Source organism: Rhinichthys klamathensis, unplaced genomic scaffold (assembly GCF_029890125.1).
Source record: "Rhinichthys klamathensis goyatoka isolate OS25496 unplaced genomic scaffold, OSU_Roscu_1.1 h1tg000670l_1, whole genome shotgun sequence".
NCBI lineage: Eukaryota > Metazoa > Chordata > Actinopteri > Cypriniformes > Leuciscidae > Rhinichthys > Rhinichthys klamathensis.
In genome coordinates this window covers 672,833-688,312 of record NW_026607106.1, presented here as the reverse complement: position 1 = coordinate 688,312, position 15,480 = coordinate 672,833, and the positions used below count along the sequence as shown (strand labels likewise).

General features: G+C 39.6%; 1 protein-coding gene across 1 annotated transcript; it reads right to left on the bottom strand.

Annotated features, from left to right (window-relative positions):
* Positions 1–2,410: 2,410 nt before the first annotated feature.
* gpr146 (G protein-coupled receptor 146) lies at positions 2,411–11,285 on the bottom strand. Its single transcript, XM_056241743.1, has 2 exons — positions 11,003–11,285; positions 2,411–4,298 (listed from the first exon to the last, which is right to left on the bottom strand). The coding sequence occupies exon 2, from the start codon at positions 4,253–4,255 to the stop codon at positions 3,254–3,256; it is 1,002 nt and encodes a 333-aa protein (XP_056097718.1). The 5' UTR covers positions 4,256–4,298; positions 11,003–11,285; the 3' UTR covers positions 2,411–3,253.
* Positions 11,286–15,480: the final 4,195 nt, after the last annotated feature.

The window sequence follows — 15,480 nt, the reverse complement described above, 5'->3', positions numbered from 1 at the left end:
AGCCAAAACAATTCTCAGAACGCCTGAAATGTTCCTCTTTCAAAGGGGTTTCGTGGCTTGGTTTGGGGACACCACAGGCACTTCGGAGAGACTGCACACAGTGCTTGAGGCCTGAACGGGGCCCCTCGGTCTACTCCCACTCTGACCGAGCTCGCTCCTTTCCAGACGTACACACACACACACACATACTGCTGACTATGTTGACTGGAGGTGCCCCCACTGCGAGTCAGTATATAACAAAACCCAGGTGAATTCTTATTCTGCGAGCGTCAACACTACAGCGTCTTGTAAATCATTCAGTAATGCTTATTTAAAATAGTCAACACTGGACTGAGTCTCTCTACAACTTACTCCACAAACATTTAGGTGGTTTTGGAAGTGTGTATTCCTGTTTAAACAGCTAACAAAAAGATATTTGACTTTCATACATAATCGCAATAAAATAATGTCCTTTTCTTGATTGGTTGGTTAAAATGTGCCTTCAGTCAACTATAAGATTTCCCAAAATGTGTAACACTGGCAATTTTCAAAACATTGCGCTGTTTGTTTAAGCTTCCTGACCAGCCAGACAACAGCAATTTTGATTTAACAAAGGGCGTGAGTTTGGGGCGGGGCTATCTGTTTTTCGACCAATGGCGGTTGGAGATTGTTTGAAAACAATCATTGTTTTTGCAATGCAGTTTCCACTTGAGATTTGAACTTGGACAAACTCAAACTCTTCAGTAAAACCTCTTAGTGAAGTTGCAAAGTGTTTAATATGCAACAAAAATGTGTTTTTAAAGGGGTCATGAACTGGCTTTTTCAAAAAAATTATATTGTTGTCTGAGGTCAACTTATGACGTTCGCTTGGTTTTTACATTCAAAAACATCAAAACGAATAAGTAATAGGCTATTTTCTACCCTAGTTTTGAGCCTAGCTCAAAAACGCTCGGATTTTATGGGCGTCTCGCATTGAAGACTTGGAAGTAAACGCCCACTGCTGTGAGTGGATAACAGTTTTGCATATTATAATGAGTTTCGTGTAATGCGCGAATCGGTGGGCGGGGCTAAACCGGCCGTGTTGAAGTAGGCGTTGATCTTCTTCTGCGGGGGTGGTGTTTTATCCTCTTTGTCGTCATAGTTCCCCACTTTGAAAAACAAGTGTTTGCTGAGCCTGGTGTCAATAAAAGCTTTTATTGTACTAACAAGGACGTTTTCAGTTCTGAAACTTACAGGATATTCTTATAATATGATGAACTCTTAGATGTCAAAAGCTCAAGGAAAATTTGATTTCTCAGTTCATCACCCCTTTAAGAAATTAAGAGTTGCCAAATGAAGAACAAGCTGAACGTATCTTTGAAACAAAATGATTCTGCCAAAGAACATTTCAGTGTGGTTTGTGCTCCTGGGGCCTGGCACTATTCTGAGGCTCGCACCAAGCAAGAAAAATATGTTTTGGCATCTGTTACATAAACCATATTTCTTTTCTTTTCTTTGGTGTGTGCGAGTGTAGTCATCCATACCTGTTTTGTTGATGCAATCCAAAACAAGCTTCATCATTTGTCATTTGGAACGCTGTGATGTTCTTTGATGCTGTGAGTCAATGAAAAGCAGAGCAGGATTTTATTCATGTTAGTTTATTGAACAAGTCTTTGACTCAGTATGGGACAGAGGATGACTGACACTTTAGTATCTAAATAAATCTCTGAGAAAATAATACTGTACTCTAAAATGGCATGTCTGTTTTTTTTTTTTTCCAGTAAATCTCTGAAGTACAATATATACACATTCTTAATATGATACATACTGGCATTAGCAAACTAACAACAGCCATAACATTGAGATTTGATACTGTTTAATCATTTATGATTGAGGGTTAACTGATTTGAATCCCCTTCATGACTTTAAATACATTCTTTCCCTTGCATACAAAAGTGGATTTAAATGACACATCTCCACTCTTCCATTCACATACAGTGCTTTCTCTCCAAAAAATACTAATTTTGCATCCACTGACTCAAGAAAGAACAAGAGTAAAGACATTTTCGATAACAACAACATACCATTCACTAGCTTAAACTGTGCTATTTCTCATCCTGCCAGTATTATTTTCTGGAAATGTCTACGATTTTCTCCCAGTCTTGAGAGCATTGATGCATATTTCTCTATATATGCATACAATGAAATTATTCATGCAACTAATCTCAATAAAAGCTACTTCTTTTGGATATACACATCAGACAGAAAAAAAGTTTTCCCAATCTGATTAATGATTTAGAAGCAATAAAGTCAGATCAATACTCATTAACTGTATGTTCCAGAACAAATCTGAGCGGGTTTCTTCTTGAAAGTAAATCTGTTAAATCTCAAACATGTGAATTGTTAACCACTTCCTTATGGTGCATAGATAATAATTACAGTAGTAACAGACTAATGATTGAAAAAGTATTTAATAAAGAAGATTAAATTTTTAACTAGTTGACCTTAAAACTGTGATCCATTGTCTAGTAGATAATTTCTATAGCTTCGTCTCAATAAGCTATACACAGTTGACTGGATTTAATATGGCTGAGCAGCTGTGCAGTAATGATGCACATCACCTTAGCAGCAAGCACTCGAGAACACACAACCACCCGCACACAACGACACACACACACACCTCTTTCCCGCTCCCTGATATCAGTCTCACTGAGTTATTTCTGGGTGCTGTAAAAGTTGTAATGTAATGCCCGTTGGTGTGTGAAATTGAGGTAATTATATTGCGTATACTAGCGTCTACCAGAGAGGTTTTATAGAAAGTGTGACCAGAAAACTCAATCTAGACTGAAGAGCTTATGCTGTTGTGGATCACAACACAGAGAGTCTGGGGCAAAATGTGGCCTTGAGCTAAAAGGGAATAGGTTGGTCTAAAAGCATCACATTAGAAGGCTATGCCACATATCCTGTAACAGATTACAAACGTTCAACCTTTTCCCCCTCCACCGAAAGGACCATCAGATGGGTTGAGATTTCCCCAGGCCCAAAAACCCAAAGAACATACATAGCTTACACAAAAACAGCACTTAGTGGTTTCTTCTTGGTCGCCCACTCACCACAGAGATGGACAAATAAAGTTAAGTGTTACAGAGGTTCCAAAATTTCACAGAGACACACCTTGTGGTGAGCTTCCTTTCTGCACACAATATATATCCAGGTTCATGTGCTGGCTCTACTTCTGTGGATTCGGAGTAAGTGCTAGTGAGGGAGAAGCAGGTCCGATAGGACACACAAGCCCTCATGTGACCACCTGCTGTACTGTTGAGCGTTCGTGAGGACACGATTGGTCCCCGCAGTGCAGCCTCTTTAGGAGCCGCTGAAGTTTATGCGAAAAGTTCTTGTTCATTTGCTTGTACATGAGGGGAATGGCAAAGCTGCTGCAGAAGGCGAGCAGCACGGATAAACATCTCAGGAAGAAGTATGTGGTAAGGTGCTGCCTGTTGGAATAGCTCCCAGGAGCTCCAGCCACTGTGTGCACCAGTAAGGTCATGTAGTATGGAGTCCATAGAAGAAACTGCATGCACACAGAGGCCAGCAGCAACCTGTGGATGGAAGGATCGAGCCTCCCAGAGTCCTGGTCCAAAGGCGTGGACTCCTTCCTGATTCGGAGGATCAGCACGAACGCGTAAAGCACGGCAACCGCCGGCACCACATACCCAATGAACATCATGATGGCGTCAGCCGCCTCTTTGTTTTGCATCTTGGAGCACTCGATGATCTTAGTGGAGACGTGGTTGCACACATAGAAGAGCAGCGAAGAGAAGCTAGTGAGTACGGCACCGCCCCAGATAAAGCCGCAAACATGCTTGGTGTTGTAGACGCTGGACATGTAGGTGCGAGGAAGAGCCCGCTCAATATAATAGTCCAGACTGAGCAAGGTAGTGGAGTACATGATGACCAGAGAGGAGATGTTGAAGAGAATGAGGAGGGTGATATAGATCTCGTTGTTGTATTCCCACATTGGCCAGCGTGTAAAACTGGGGCCCAGCAACTCTACTGGAGCCACCAAGTTGAGCACCAGACCAGCAATGGCTATGTTCACAAAGTAGACATCAGGCATGGTCATGGTGACCTTGTTGGAAAGGTTGACCACCACCAGCAGGGCATTGTAGCAAAGCCCCAATGGAAAGCAGACAATGAGGTACACCAGAGAGAAGACGGACAGAATGAGTCCGAAGTCCTGGCAGAGCCGGAGGTCCACGTTGTCGTCCGTCTCATTGTAAACCATGCAACTCCACATTGCTAGACTTTCCAAAGGTGTCTGCTCCGTCTTTCTGAATCAGCTGTAAGAGAGAACATGAGCAGAATGTTAATGCATTGGTCTGTTTTCAAAATTATAAAATGCTTTTATTACCCGACAAGATCCGGGGTGTCCAATCCTGCTCTTTGAGTGGTGCTTTCCTTCAGAGTTCAGCTCCAATACACTGCCTGGGGAGTTTCTAGTGATCCTGAAATCCTTGATTAGCTAATTCAGGGGTGTTTAATTCAATGATAAAGCTAAACTCTACTGGAAGTTGGAACTCCAAGAGCAGGATTGGACACGATAGTTGATAAATGCACTGATCATTTCTCTAGGTTTACAACTTTATGTTTTTGAATTTTTCATACTTTCTAAGTGTTTCCTGATCAATGGCTTGGTTTTTGCAAGCCATTGCTGTTGTTACCACCTCATAGAGAAGAAAACTGAAACCATACATAAACAGCACAGTCAATGCACAAGCATTAGATTTGGAGAAACACCATTATTTCCACTTCCCTGCATCTTACAGACTGAATTAAACTCGGCACAATATGCTGCACTGGAGAGCAAAACCCTAAACACAAGGACTTCATTCCAGTCACCACGTGCCATTAAGGATCATGTTGTACAAAAAAGAGGAAGGACACCATTATATGACATCAGATGTTTCTTTCCATAACAATAGGTTCCACCTCTCCAGCTCGACACCTTGGCTCGTTGGGCGGTGACAATGCACGTGCTGTGACCAAAGGATGGCATAATTCAGCTCCAAGGCTGTGAGGCAGGCAGATTTATGGCATGAGATGTGAGATGTCAGGGGAGCAGTGGATGCACAGTGTGAAGTTTGAGTTCAGGATGAGGTCACAGCGCGGGCACATGCAGAGAGCATGCTCTGCAGTCCACTCATTAAAACATAATGACATAACGCTCTGAGTGAGCTCTCACAATGTGAACAACACTTTTGTATGATTACACACAGGCTACATTATTGCTTTATTTGATTTAATTAGCTTCCTGGCTTCTTTTATGTAAGCAATTGGTAAAGGGAGCAAAGTTAAGGAGGAAAGAGAGCAAACAAGCCAAATTTGAACCTGGTTTCCCCTGTGTTTGTTATATGTGATGAACGTGTGCTAGCCAAAATAATTTGTCCCTACTATGTTTAGATAGTACGCTATGTTTACATACTCCAATCTTAATTAATTTAAAGTGACTATAGAATATATGTTAAGTGAATATAGCCTATTCACAATAAAAACCAACAACAATTCAATGAAATCATTACTCACAATTATTTGCATGACAAATGTCAGGAAAAAAAGTATATATATATATATATATATATATAATGTCTTAAGAACATATTTTGCAGATCAAACTTTCTGACACAAGGCTTCTGGCTTTTTTGTGCATGTCAGCATGTATTTGGTCTTGAAAGTTGGAGTCTTCCCAGACAACGCTGAGCACATCTGAGCAGATATAATGACTGTTGAGTGCATGTTCCTCATGTGCATGAGTGTATGTCTGCTTACATAACATAGTCACAGATCGGCTGTTTTGGCCAGGAGACAGGCAGCCATGGATTGCTCCACTATGACTCTCGCCAGAGGGTGGGGAAACTCATTTACCCTTTTCACCTTGTAGTCACACACCTATAGTGAACCAGCATGTTTTCTGCATCAACAGCTCTGTATGCAGCACTTTATGTTGCGGTCTAACCGGTATGTAACTACCAGTAAATATCTTCATGGCGACACTTAAAAGGGTTAAACTCTGGTCTAGAGGAAAAACTTGTAAATAGGGATGTACGATATATCGGCCACCATATCGGTATCGGCCGATATGTGTATTTGTAATGTTACCGTTATCGGCCCGATAAGAAAATTTGGCCGATATATTAAAGCCGATAAATAATGGATTATTTCCTTCAGCTGAGGCACTTCAGATGTGCACTGTTCGTCATGATGGTTTTGAATTGTTTGAAATATGATTGGAATAACTTCAAAAAGGAAAATTCAGTGTGCAGCGCAAGTCTGTCATATAGGCTACATGATAAAAGTAAAATGAGAACATTATAATTGTGTGCTTGGGACATGGCTTGTACTGGTGAGACTTTTGTTTTTGTAACCAGGCTCTCAAAAATTAAATAAAAATTTGATTTATTGGCCAATATATCAGTTATTGGCTTTCAAATATAAAGAATTATCGGTATCGGCCAAAATGTTCATTTCGGTGCATCTCTACTTGTAAAGACTAAATTGTTTTCCTCACTGGCATGAGACATCGGTCCTGTTGGGAACAGGAGGAAAGTGTTGCCGTGGGAAAACAATATGTGATGACATGGTTTCTAAAGGGCAGGTGTAAAAGTCTGATTCCATAATGGCCATGTCGGCTTTTCTGCATGAATTACTTTCAAAGAAACAAAATATCTTGCAAATGGACTTTGCTGCTAGCAAACACAATAGAACAGCCAAAACTAGTCACTACCTGTCTCCCTATCTCTCACTTAAAAACAGTCATCATCCTGTTCCCTTCTTCCTCTTCCTGTGACCATGGCAACCTATTGTGCAAATAAGGGCAGTTCTGCTGAGTTTTAGTTGCAAACTGTTAAAATCATCCGTTTACTTTTTACACATCCACTGAACCGGTTTCATCTGAGGAGGATAGGTCTTCAGACTGCATGCTGCTCATAAGGGATTACAGCCTAATAGATCAAATCTTTTCAAAATCAGCTACTCGTTGCAGTCTGAAAAATGTAACTAGTTGTTCTTGAGAGAGGCCTGCATAATTAGGGCCCACAGCAGTCACATGATCCTTCAGAAATAATTTGAATGTGCTGATTTGGTGCGTAAGTATCATTTCTTATAATGATCAACGTTGAAAACAGCTGCTTTATATTTTTGTGAACACAATGAAGAATTTATTCAGATTTTTTTTTTGTGGGGTGGGGTGGGTGGGTGGGGGATAAATAGGAAGTTAAAAAGAACAGCATATATTTGCTGTATAAAGTAAAATCTTACCGGTCCCAAACCTTTTTAACGGTATTGTACATTTTTGTACACAGACGACTATTGAACCATCCTGCCCATCCTTACTGTACATCCTTGCTTTTCAAACTTGCAACCAGCATCTTGTCTGCCTCAAGAGACCATGACCAAACACTGTCTATGCTGGAAGCATTCCTGAGTGGGTGCCATAGGTAGCTGACATCACTGTGCTTACACTAAAAGCATGTCATTTAGACTAGAGAATAGTTCTTCTAACGCCTTCAGCTCACGGCTCACATGAGCAAGCATGCCTGCAACGGTTAAGTGTCCATCCACTGTGCACCTCTCAATGACCCCTGTTATCAACTGTACCTCCCTCAAACAAACAAAGAAATCTTGGCTGACCATGCGTCTGGATAAAGAGTGTTGTGAGAGTCGAACTAAATGCACTTGACACTTTCAGAGAAGTAGTCAACCCTCCGCCCGGCAGATGAAAAGAGGGCTGCTCCACACACCCCTCGTATCCCCACTGGAATGTACAGCAAATTCTCAGAATCGGCTGAGTGATGTCACATGATTGCATTTTCTGAGCTTTGTGTGTGTGTGCATGCTGCAAGGGTTTAGGTAACGAATAGTGAACGAAGATGAGGACTGAGCGCTCTGCAGTCAAATCATGTTGTGCTACAATACATTTTTCACTTCTGTGTTTCAGCTGCAGGGATTTTGGAAATAGAAAGCAGACTAAGAGGAAGAAGACGTATTTGGAGTCAAAAATACAAGGTTTTGCCTATCGAAATAGAGATGACACGCAAAAAGGACAAACAAAAATGACCAAAAAATGTCTACAAAATCTAAATATGGTACTGCATGTTAAAACATCTCAGTGATTAACAATGGAAGTCTCCACTTCCGCTATAAACATTTTTTTTTAGCCCAAATATCTCAGAAATAACCGTCTTGTGGCGATTCGACATTTTGAGCCTGAGTCTGCACACGATCCTGAGGTGGAGCAGCGGTATAAAGGTCCCGCACATACTCCTTCTCCCGACTCAATCGCACAGCTGGCGTTACACCAGGTTTTTATAGCATCTAATAATGAACTAAAACCAAACTTATTGGAGAAATCAACAATTAATGGATTCAAAATCTTAACGTACTCATACAGGGCACACATGAGCTCAAACGCAGTTCCCCTCACTCACAAAACTCATAGCACATTGGTAGAATATAAAATAACCAAAATATTCAATAGTGAAATGCAATTTATCCAATATATCAAACCTTTAACCCACGCCAACAATTTAAAAGTAGCCCAATTCTGCTGGAAAATCAAGCACTTGGCAACCCTGCTTTATTTATTTACAGTGAATTTCTGGCAACCAGAGCTGCTGGTTTTTTACTGTGATTTAACAAAATATTGTTTACATAGTGAAACAACACGAAGGTCAGTATGTATGGTGTCAACGTATGGTGTTTTTGCCCAGCAACCCTCTTCCAAAACCTTGCAACAGGCAGAAATAGTAGTAGTGGGCATCTTGGTATAGAGATCAAAGTGTGCCTCATAAATATTCAAATAAAATATTTAATATTCAGCTGGAAATGTCAAATAAATGGATCCTCAGCCATGTGAGCTCAAAGTTAAAATTTGTCTGGTTTTGAAAGTATGGGTGTTGCAGAGGCATCTTTCGCGTTTTGCATCTAAAAGTAACTTTATTCAACACCGACTAGACCCGTTTCAATCTTTCGTCCTCCAACAACGCCATTCATTCTTACATGCTTTTCATCACCTACACACAGCCGGGGCTCTGAAGACCAAGACATTTTTCCAAGCCTTACAATACTTTCCTGAAGCTGTGAAACACAAACAAACGTCTCAATTAAACCTCCTGCACATATCTGTGTTAGTCGTCCTGACACCGCCTCAGCTGTGTTGACCCCTGGGACGGCATGTTCTCTCAGCGCTTCTTTGTTAAGTTATCAGCAGGAGAGATCACTCTGGGTGTTTGAGTACCGCGTGCATGGTTTAATCGCTAGGCAGTCTTGAACCGAGAAAAACAAATTCACTGCAGGATCGTTCCTAGTTATACAAAGCGATTCACGTATGATTTGCATAGCATAATTTGTTTACTGGTGAACATTATATTTTGGTGTGTACATCATGTCTTAGCATTGTGGGTTGTTGGGGTCAAATTTAAAAATATATCCACATTTGGAATGAAATATATGGACTGAAGTCTGAAGAGAATATGAGGGATCAAAGTTGACAACTATGAAAAAACTGGATAACAGGTTATGTAATCCTCTCATGTCCAGCAGGACAGTCCAGACCATGTTGGAGAATAAAGCGCTCGCCAATGTCTTTAGGCAAAGAGGCATGCTTCTCTCAGCTGCCTCATATGACGTCTGCGATCTTCAACAGAACTCATAGGCACATTGCCATCCTCTTACAAGTCCTACATGGACCTGATCCAACAGTAACGTAGCCTCTCTGGGGTTTTTGGTTGTTTAGGCAATAAAAAGAAGTCAATGTCACTTCCCATGCAGCAACATCATTTGTCCACATGTACATTGCGAAATAAACTAATGTGTCAGTGCAAAACTAAATTTCATTCAAATAAAAACAACATGGTAATGCTTTTCCATATTATTTTTTTTCTCCTCAACACAAAATTAATGGGATTATTGTTTGTAAACCTCAACATGTGCTACTCTTTCCAAAACCAAACACATACAGCACAAAATGTGGTGTAAAATGCAAATAAAACATATTTTGATTATATTTAGTAGGATATTAATATTACACTACAAAACAGTGGTTTTCTTCTCAAAGGTCACTGGTCATTAATAAGTCAATGAGAATAAGCAATTTACGGTCACCATTATTTTGCCAAGTAAGACATGTTCCTGGATCAACATATTTTGCTGATCCTGCATAAAATTCCTGTCCGATTTAGTCCGATACTAATCCTAAACCTAAATCAGAGGGAAATGATAGTGAATAACACTGATGTAGAAGCACCTAACCCTGGTTGTAAGCCTAAACTTAACATTAAAAATGTGTCCCTTAAATCTGATTGGTTGATTAAAACGTTGTTTCAGGATCAATAAAGATGTTGAATGTTGATCCAGGAACATGTTGTATTTAACATGTATAAATATAACCGAAAATACTAAATGTACAAACCCCCTATAACATTTTTTCCCTGCGCATAATCTAAAAAAACAACCCGTACTTAAATTAACCATGGTTTTATTGTAGTAAAAGTGTAGTAACCGTGTTGTGTTTTTTTTTTTTTTTTTTTGGCAGATGGATTACCATTTGTATAACCACAGTTTTACTACAAATACCATGGTTTAAATATGGTCAGTGTAGCAAAACCATGGTTAATTTGTGGTTACCATGTTTATTTATTTATTTATTTTTTGTAGTAAAACCATTAATTGTCTTTTTGTAAACTTACATCGGGGAACAAAATCTTTACAATGACTAAAAAGATGCGTAGCCTATGTTTGACTGAGCAGTGAATATCATTGGTTTGTTTTTCATCCGGGCATTACACGTTTGAGTTTAACCTGTCTGATGTTGCTGTTAACTGTCACATATATGCCACACTTCGAGCGGTAAACTGTAATAAAGTGTCTAACATGCATGTGACTGATTTAGCGAGCTCTCTCATCCCTGCTGACTAGATACAGCGGTTTAAATGCTACTTTAAAAACAACTTTTAACTCAATACAGGGAGGTATTGGCTAACCTACTCACCAGAGGACCAGTTCTTGGCACTGAGAGACAGCTCTCTACGGAGGCATCGGGTTCTGCTGTATTTCCATTGACATTTCTCCTCGGATACTTTGACAAAAGCTCCCAAATCGGTAGCTAGACTTCCAGGACTTCGTATTAAATAAAGTAAGTAAAAAATGCGATCGATTAAGTCGCCAATATGTGGCGTAAACACAGTTGCATATGGTACATTCGTCTCTGGTGCGTCAAAGCTTGTTCTGGAAAGGGGAGGACGCTGATGATCTTACTACGAATCGAGTGGTGCTGAACTCTACTGTGTGTACACACGTCACGTGACCCTCCCCCACAGTCCTCTTCAAGAGGCCCGACTGCAAAGTTATGAAATCTACTACGGTAAACCTTAGTTGTTAATATTCATAACACAAACTGTCGCTATTGGACTGTCAAAACAAAGGCCCTCGTAGCTCATTAATATTCATTAGGCAGGCGTTTCGCTATTGGAAGGTTACCGAACAACGCCTGCGTAGGGTAATTAATATGTATGAACCTAGACTTTGCCATTGGAAGGTTACCAGGCAACGTTAGCGCGACCTTCTTAATATTCATAAGCGTTGCCTTAACCGTAGTAGCATTTGTAATTTCGCTTAGCTCGCAGTCAATGGACGAGGGTAGTGGAGGGAGGGAGACATACAGCAACTTTCAACAGCACACTCACTCACTATCGCGTTTAAAACCTGCCAGAGAAGCGGCTTTGAGTCTGCAGGTCAGAGGATTACCGATCCCGCAGCATTATTTAGAGTTAGACCATTTTACACTGGTAGTCTGGATGAGGAAACTAACCTACTTGCATGATGTCGTTTTTATAGACAGCAAACTCAGGTCTTTTTTGTTTGATAAAAATGCCTGAAGAAAACAGAATATAGTGACAGAGTAGGATTAGTAACAAACAAACTAGAATATGATTTTAAATGTAAATTAAGTTTAGTTAAGTTTAGGCAATAAAAAGAAGTCAATGCCACTTCCCATGCATTCAGCAACATCATTTGTACATGTACATTGCAAAATAAACTAATGTGTCATAGTGCGAGACAAACACAACAACATGGTTACTTTTCCATAGTTTTTTTCTTCTTCTCCTCAACACTAAATTAATGGGATTAATGTATAAAAACCTCAACATGTGCAACTCTTTCCAAAACCAAACACATAGAACACAAAACGTGGTGTAAAATGCAAATAAAAGACATTTTGATTATATTTATCAAATATTCGAATATGATTTTAAATGTATTTAGTTAAGTTTTATAATACCGTAATATTCAGAATATTGATTAGATGTGGATATTTCAATAACTGATTATTAAAGGTGCACTCTGGTGCAAAATGTTTTGCAAACAAACAAAAATGTAGAGAAAATGAAAGCAATTTTATAAAATAGCGGTTTTATTCTACATATGCAGTGCGTATGAAATTGCGTATAGACTACTGAATACTACATTTGAATTTGAACTTACTTCATGGCCGTTAAAAAAGTATGTTATGAATGTGATAGTATAAATGCACTGCCATTCACAAATCCTCTCCTGTGGCCTCATGGGATAATAAAGTGTCCATCGCCTATCTCGCCTGAAGTAGTAGGTCATCCAGGTACTTTTCGCCTATACTATATAGTAGGAAAGTATTTGATTTTTTTAAACCGCATACTTTCAGAGTATGAACTTCATGGTTGTTTAAAAAAGTATGGCTGCTTCCGAAATCGCATACTTCCCTACAATATACTAGGCCAAAAACAGTATGTGACAAAAGTAGTATGTCCGAATTCACAGCACTCATAAAAGAGTAGGCACAAAGTCCCATAATGACCTATACCACTTCCGGTGAGATTCTGAAGTGCGCATTCGATGGACACTTTACTATCCCATGAGGCCATGGGAGAGGATATGAATGGCAGTGAAGTGACGTTGGTAGGTCACATGGTAATGACAACATGACGAATGTAGTACGTCCGGTATATAAATGTATAAATGCAATCCGGTCATACTGCATTCGTCATGATGCCATTGTCATGTCACACTGCCATTCACCAATCCTCTCCTATGGCTTCATGGGATAGTAAAGTGTTCACTGGATACACACTTCAGAATCACGCCAGAAGTATAGGTCATCCAGGGTACTTTAGGGTTTTATGAATACTGTGAATTCAACATTCTGCTTTTTTCATGTACAGTTTTTTGCCTGTTTCCACCTTCCAAATTCCACCTTATTTTTAACGTAAGAGCGGATACGGATGTTACTTGAATGTGCAAAGGCTTTAACTGTACAAAAACAGTCTGTTATGCTGCTTGATTTTGCAAACTGGTATTTGCTATCATTCTATTTTAATAAATTATATTAATCATAAAAAAACTGGTTTGTAGTGCAAATCGTTTTCCCGTTTACTGCTCTTTGTTATTCTTAGTTATTTCCCTATAGCTGCTAATGAAACGGACATCTCGCATATTATTCAAAGAAAATTGCTTACTTCTGCTTTGCAAATTAAGGTGGATAGGGAAGTAAAAGTTTACTTTATAGCACTTCCAGCCAGTGCTCAAATCGCTTGTAACTTATACTTACCAGACCCAACAAAAGAGCTCGAGTCAATAATCCAGAGTGATATAGCATGTGTCCGTTCAACCGTTGCAAGTCCAAGTCCAAATTAGTATAATTAGAATAAAACACAGTGACCCACAGCTCGAGGACAAACACAAACATAACTTACTTAGTAAAGTATTAACCTTTGACAATGGCCACCAAGACATGCTCTAATCAGCATATGCGACTGCTAGTTATTCATTTATGTGTTCATTATCATGTGGTAGATCTGTTTCCTCTCGCACCTCTTTTTTAAGAAACTGAAGGGAAGTCTTTCGCAGTTCTGTTTTCCCAGGACATTTCTCAGTAAGTCTTTCTCATAATATGACTAAGCTTTAAGATTGTGAAAAGCGAGACCCACTCTAAGTACATCCCTGTTTATGACCCACATTTTGAAATCCTGACCCACAAAGCGCCAGAAAGACGTGATATAACAGCCTGTAATTACCCTAATGTTTGTTCTAGTTGGAACACGGCTACTTTATTTTTTATAATGCAAACGTCCATGTTTATGGCGTTTACTTATCAACCAATTCCCTGCTTCTGAATACTTAGCGTGTTGTCAACACTGACAGTGCACATAGCAATGCCCAGTTTTAAATTTGAGAATTTTCTTTACACTTATAACAAGATAAGACACTGCAGATTAAGGTGAAATCTACAAGTTACGTGCATTTTTTTATTGCTTTGGGTTGTATGGAGGAAACCTCTTAAAAGACAGCCAATCCTTGGACTCAGCAGCTCTATGGAGCCTCTGGGAAGAGATTATCCTTCGGGCTGAGCGTTGTGGTTATGCGACCACTGTTAACTACGTCCGTGTCCACTAATGGCGACCACTTTATCCTTTTCTCGAGACCACGTGGACTTCTCCCTTGTTGCTATCAGAGTAGTAGTATTTGCGGCGTTAGGAATGCAGATAAGGAATGAAGCATGGCTGTGTAATCCTATTCAATTTTAAAAATGTGTATAGACATCCCTACATTTTTGTTTTGCAGTACTTACAGGCCTTCTACTTCAAACCCTTGTGCAGCAGAACTATATGAGGTCTGTGTCTCTGTTTCCTCTGAACAATTGGCCTAATCTCTTTTAATATGACCTGAATTTGGTTCAATACATTTTGATGGGGATTTTTATAATAGTGATTTGCAAATCACATGGGTCGTAATCCTGGCTGCCTTTGCTGAACTGTGCTGAATTCACACTTATCCAAAGTAATAGATGAAACCCGTAGTTTAGTCGAGGTATTAAAGAATTAGTATTTTATGATTAATCCTCAGTGGGTGCGTACTGGCGGGACAGGGACTGCAGCACGTGTGATGAGAATCATTCATGATTACAGTAGGCCATTATGCGGAGAGGAAGATGATAAACACAGCACATTTCTTTAAAAAGACAATGGGCGACTTTGAAATGAGCAGTGTTGGCGAAAGTTAACACTGTAGAAATCACTTTTTTAATCAGAAATATCTAAACATGTATAAAATGTTATAACTTGTTTTAAAGACCCTTTGTGGTGAAAATCAAGTTTTTTTATGTTGTTTATATGTCCATGTGTTGTTTTTAATATGATTTAAGACAAATTCATGAGTATTTTCTCCTTAAAACTGCAGTGAACCAAAGAGTCTCAAAAACGCTGTTTGAAAACGCCCCTGTTTCCTACATCACAACCATGTAACCAATCCTGTAAATGTGGGGGGCGGGGCTTTTCTCCATAGACTTTCTATGATGTTTAAAGAGTTTCTAAGGATGCCGATTATTAGAAGGCAGTTGGCTGACTGAGATGGCGAAGGGGAAAAATGTTTGTGTGACATTAGCAACACATTATTAGCTGTTTGATAACGTAGTCAAGCCGAAGGCTAATCGTATTA

Excerpts from the sequence above, each read along its gene's own strand:
- gpr146 (XM_056241743.1), bottom strand. The coding sequence starts at position 4,255 with ATGTGGAGTTGCATGGTTTACAATGAGACGGACGACAACGTGGACCTC.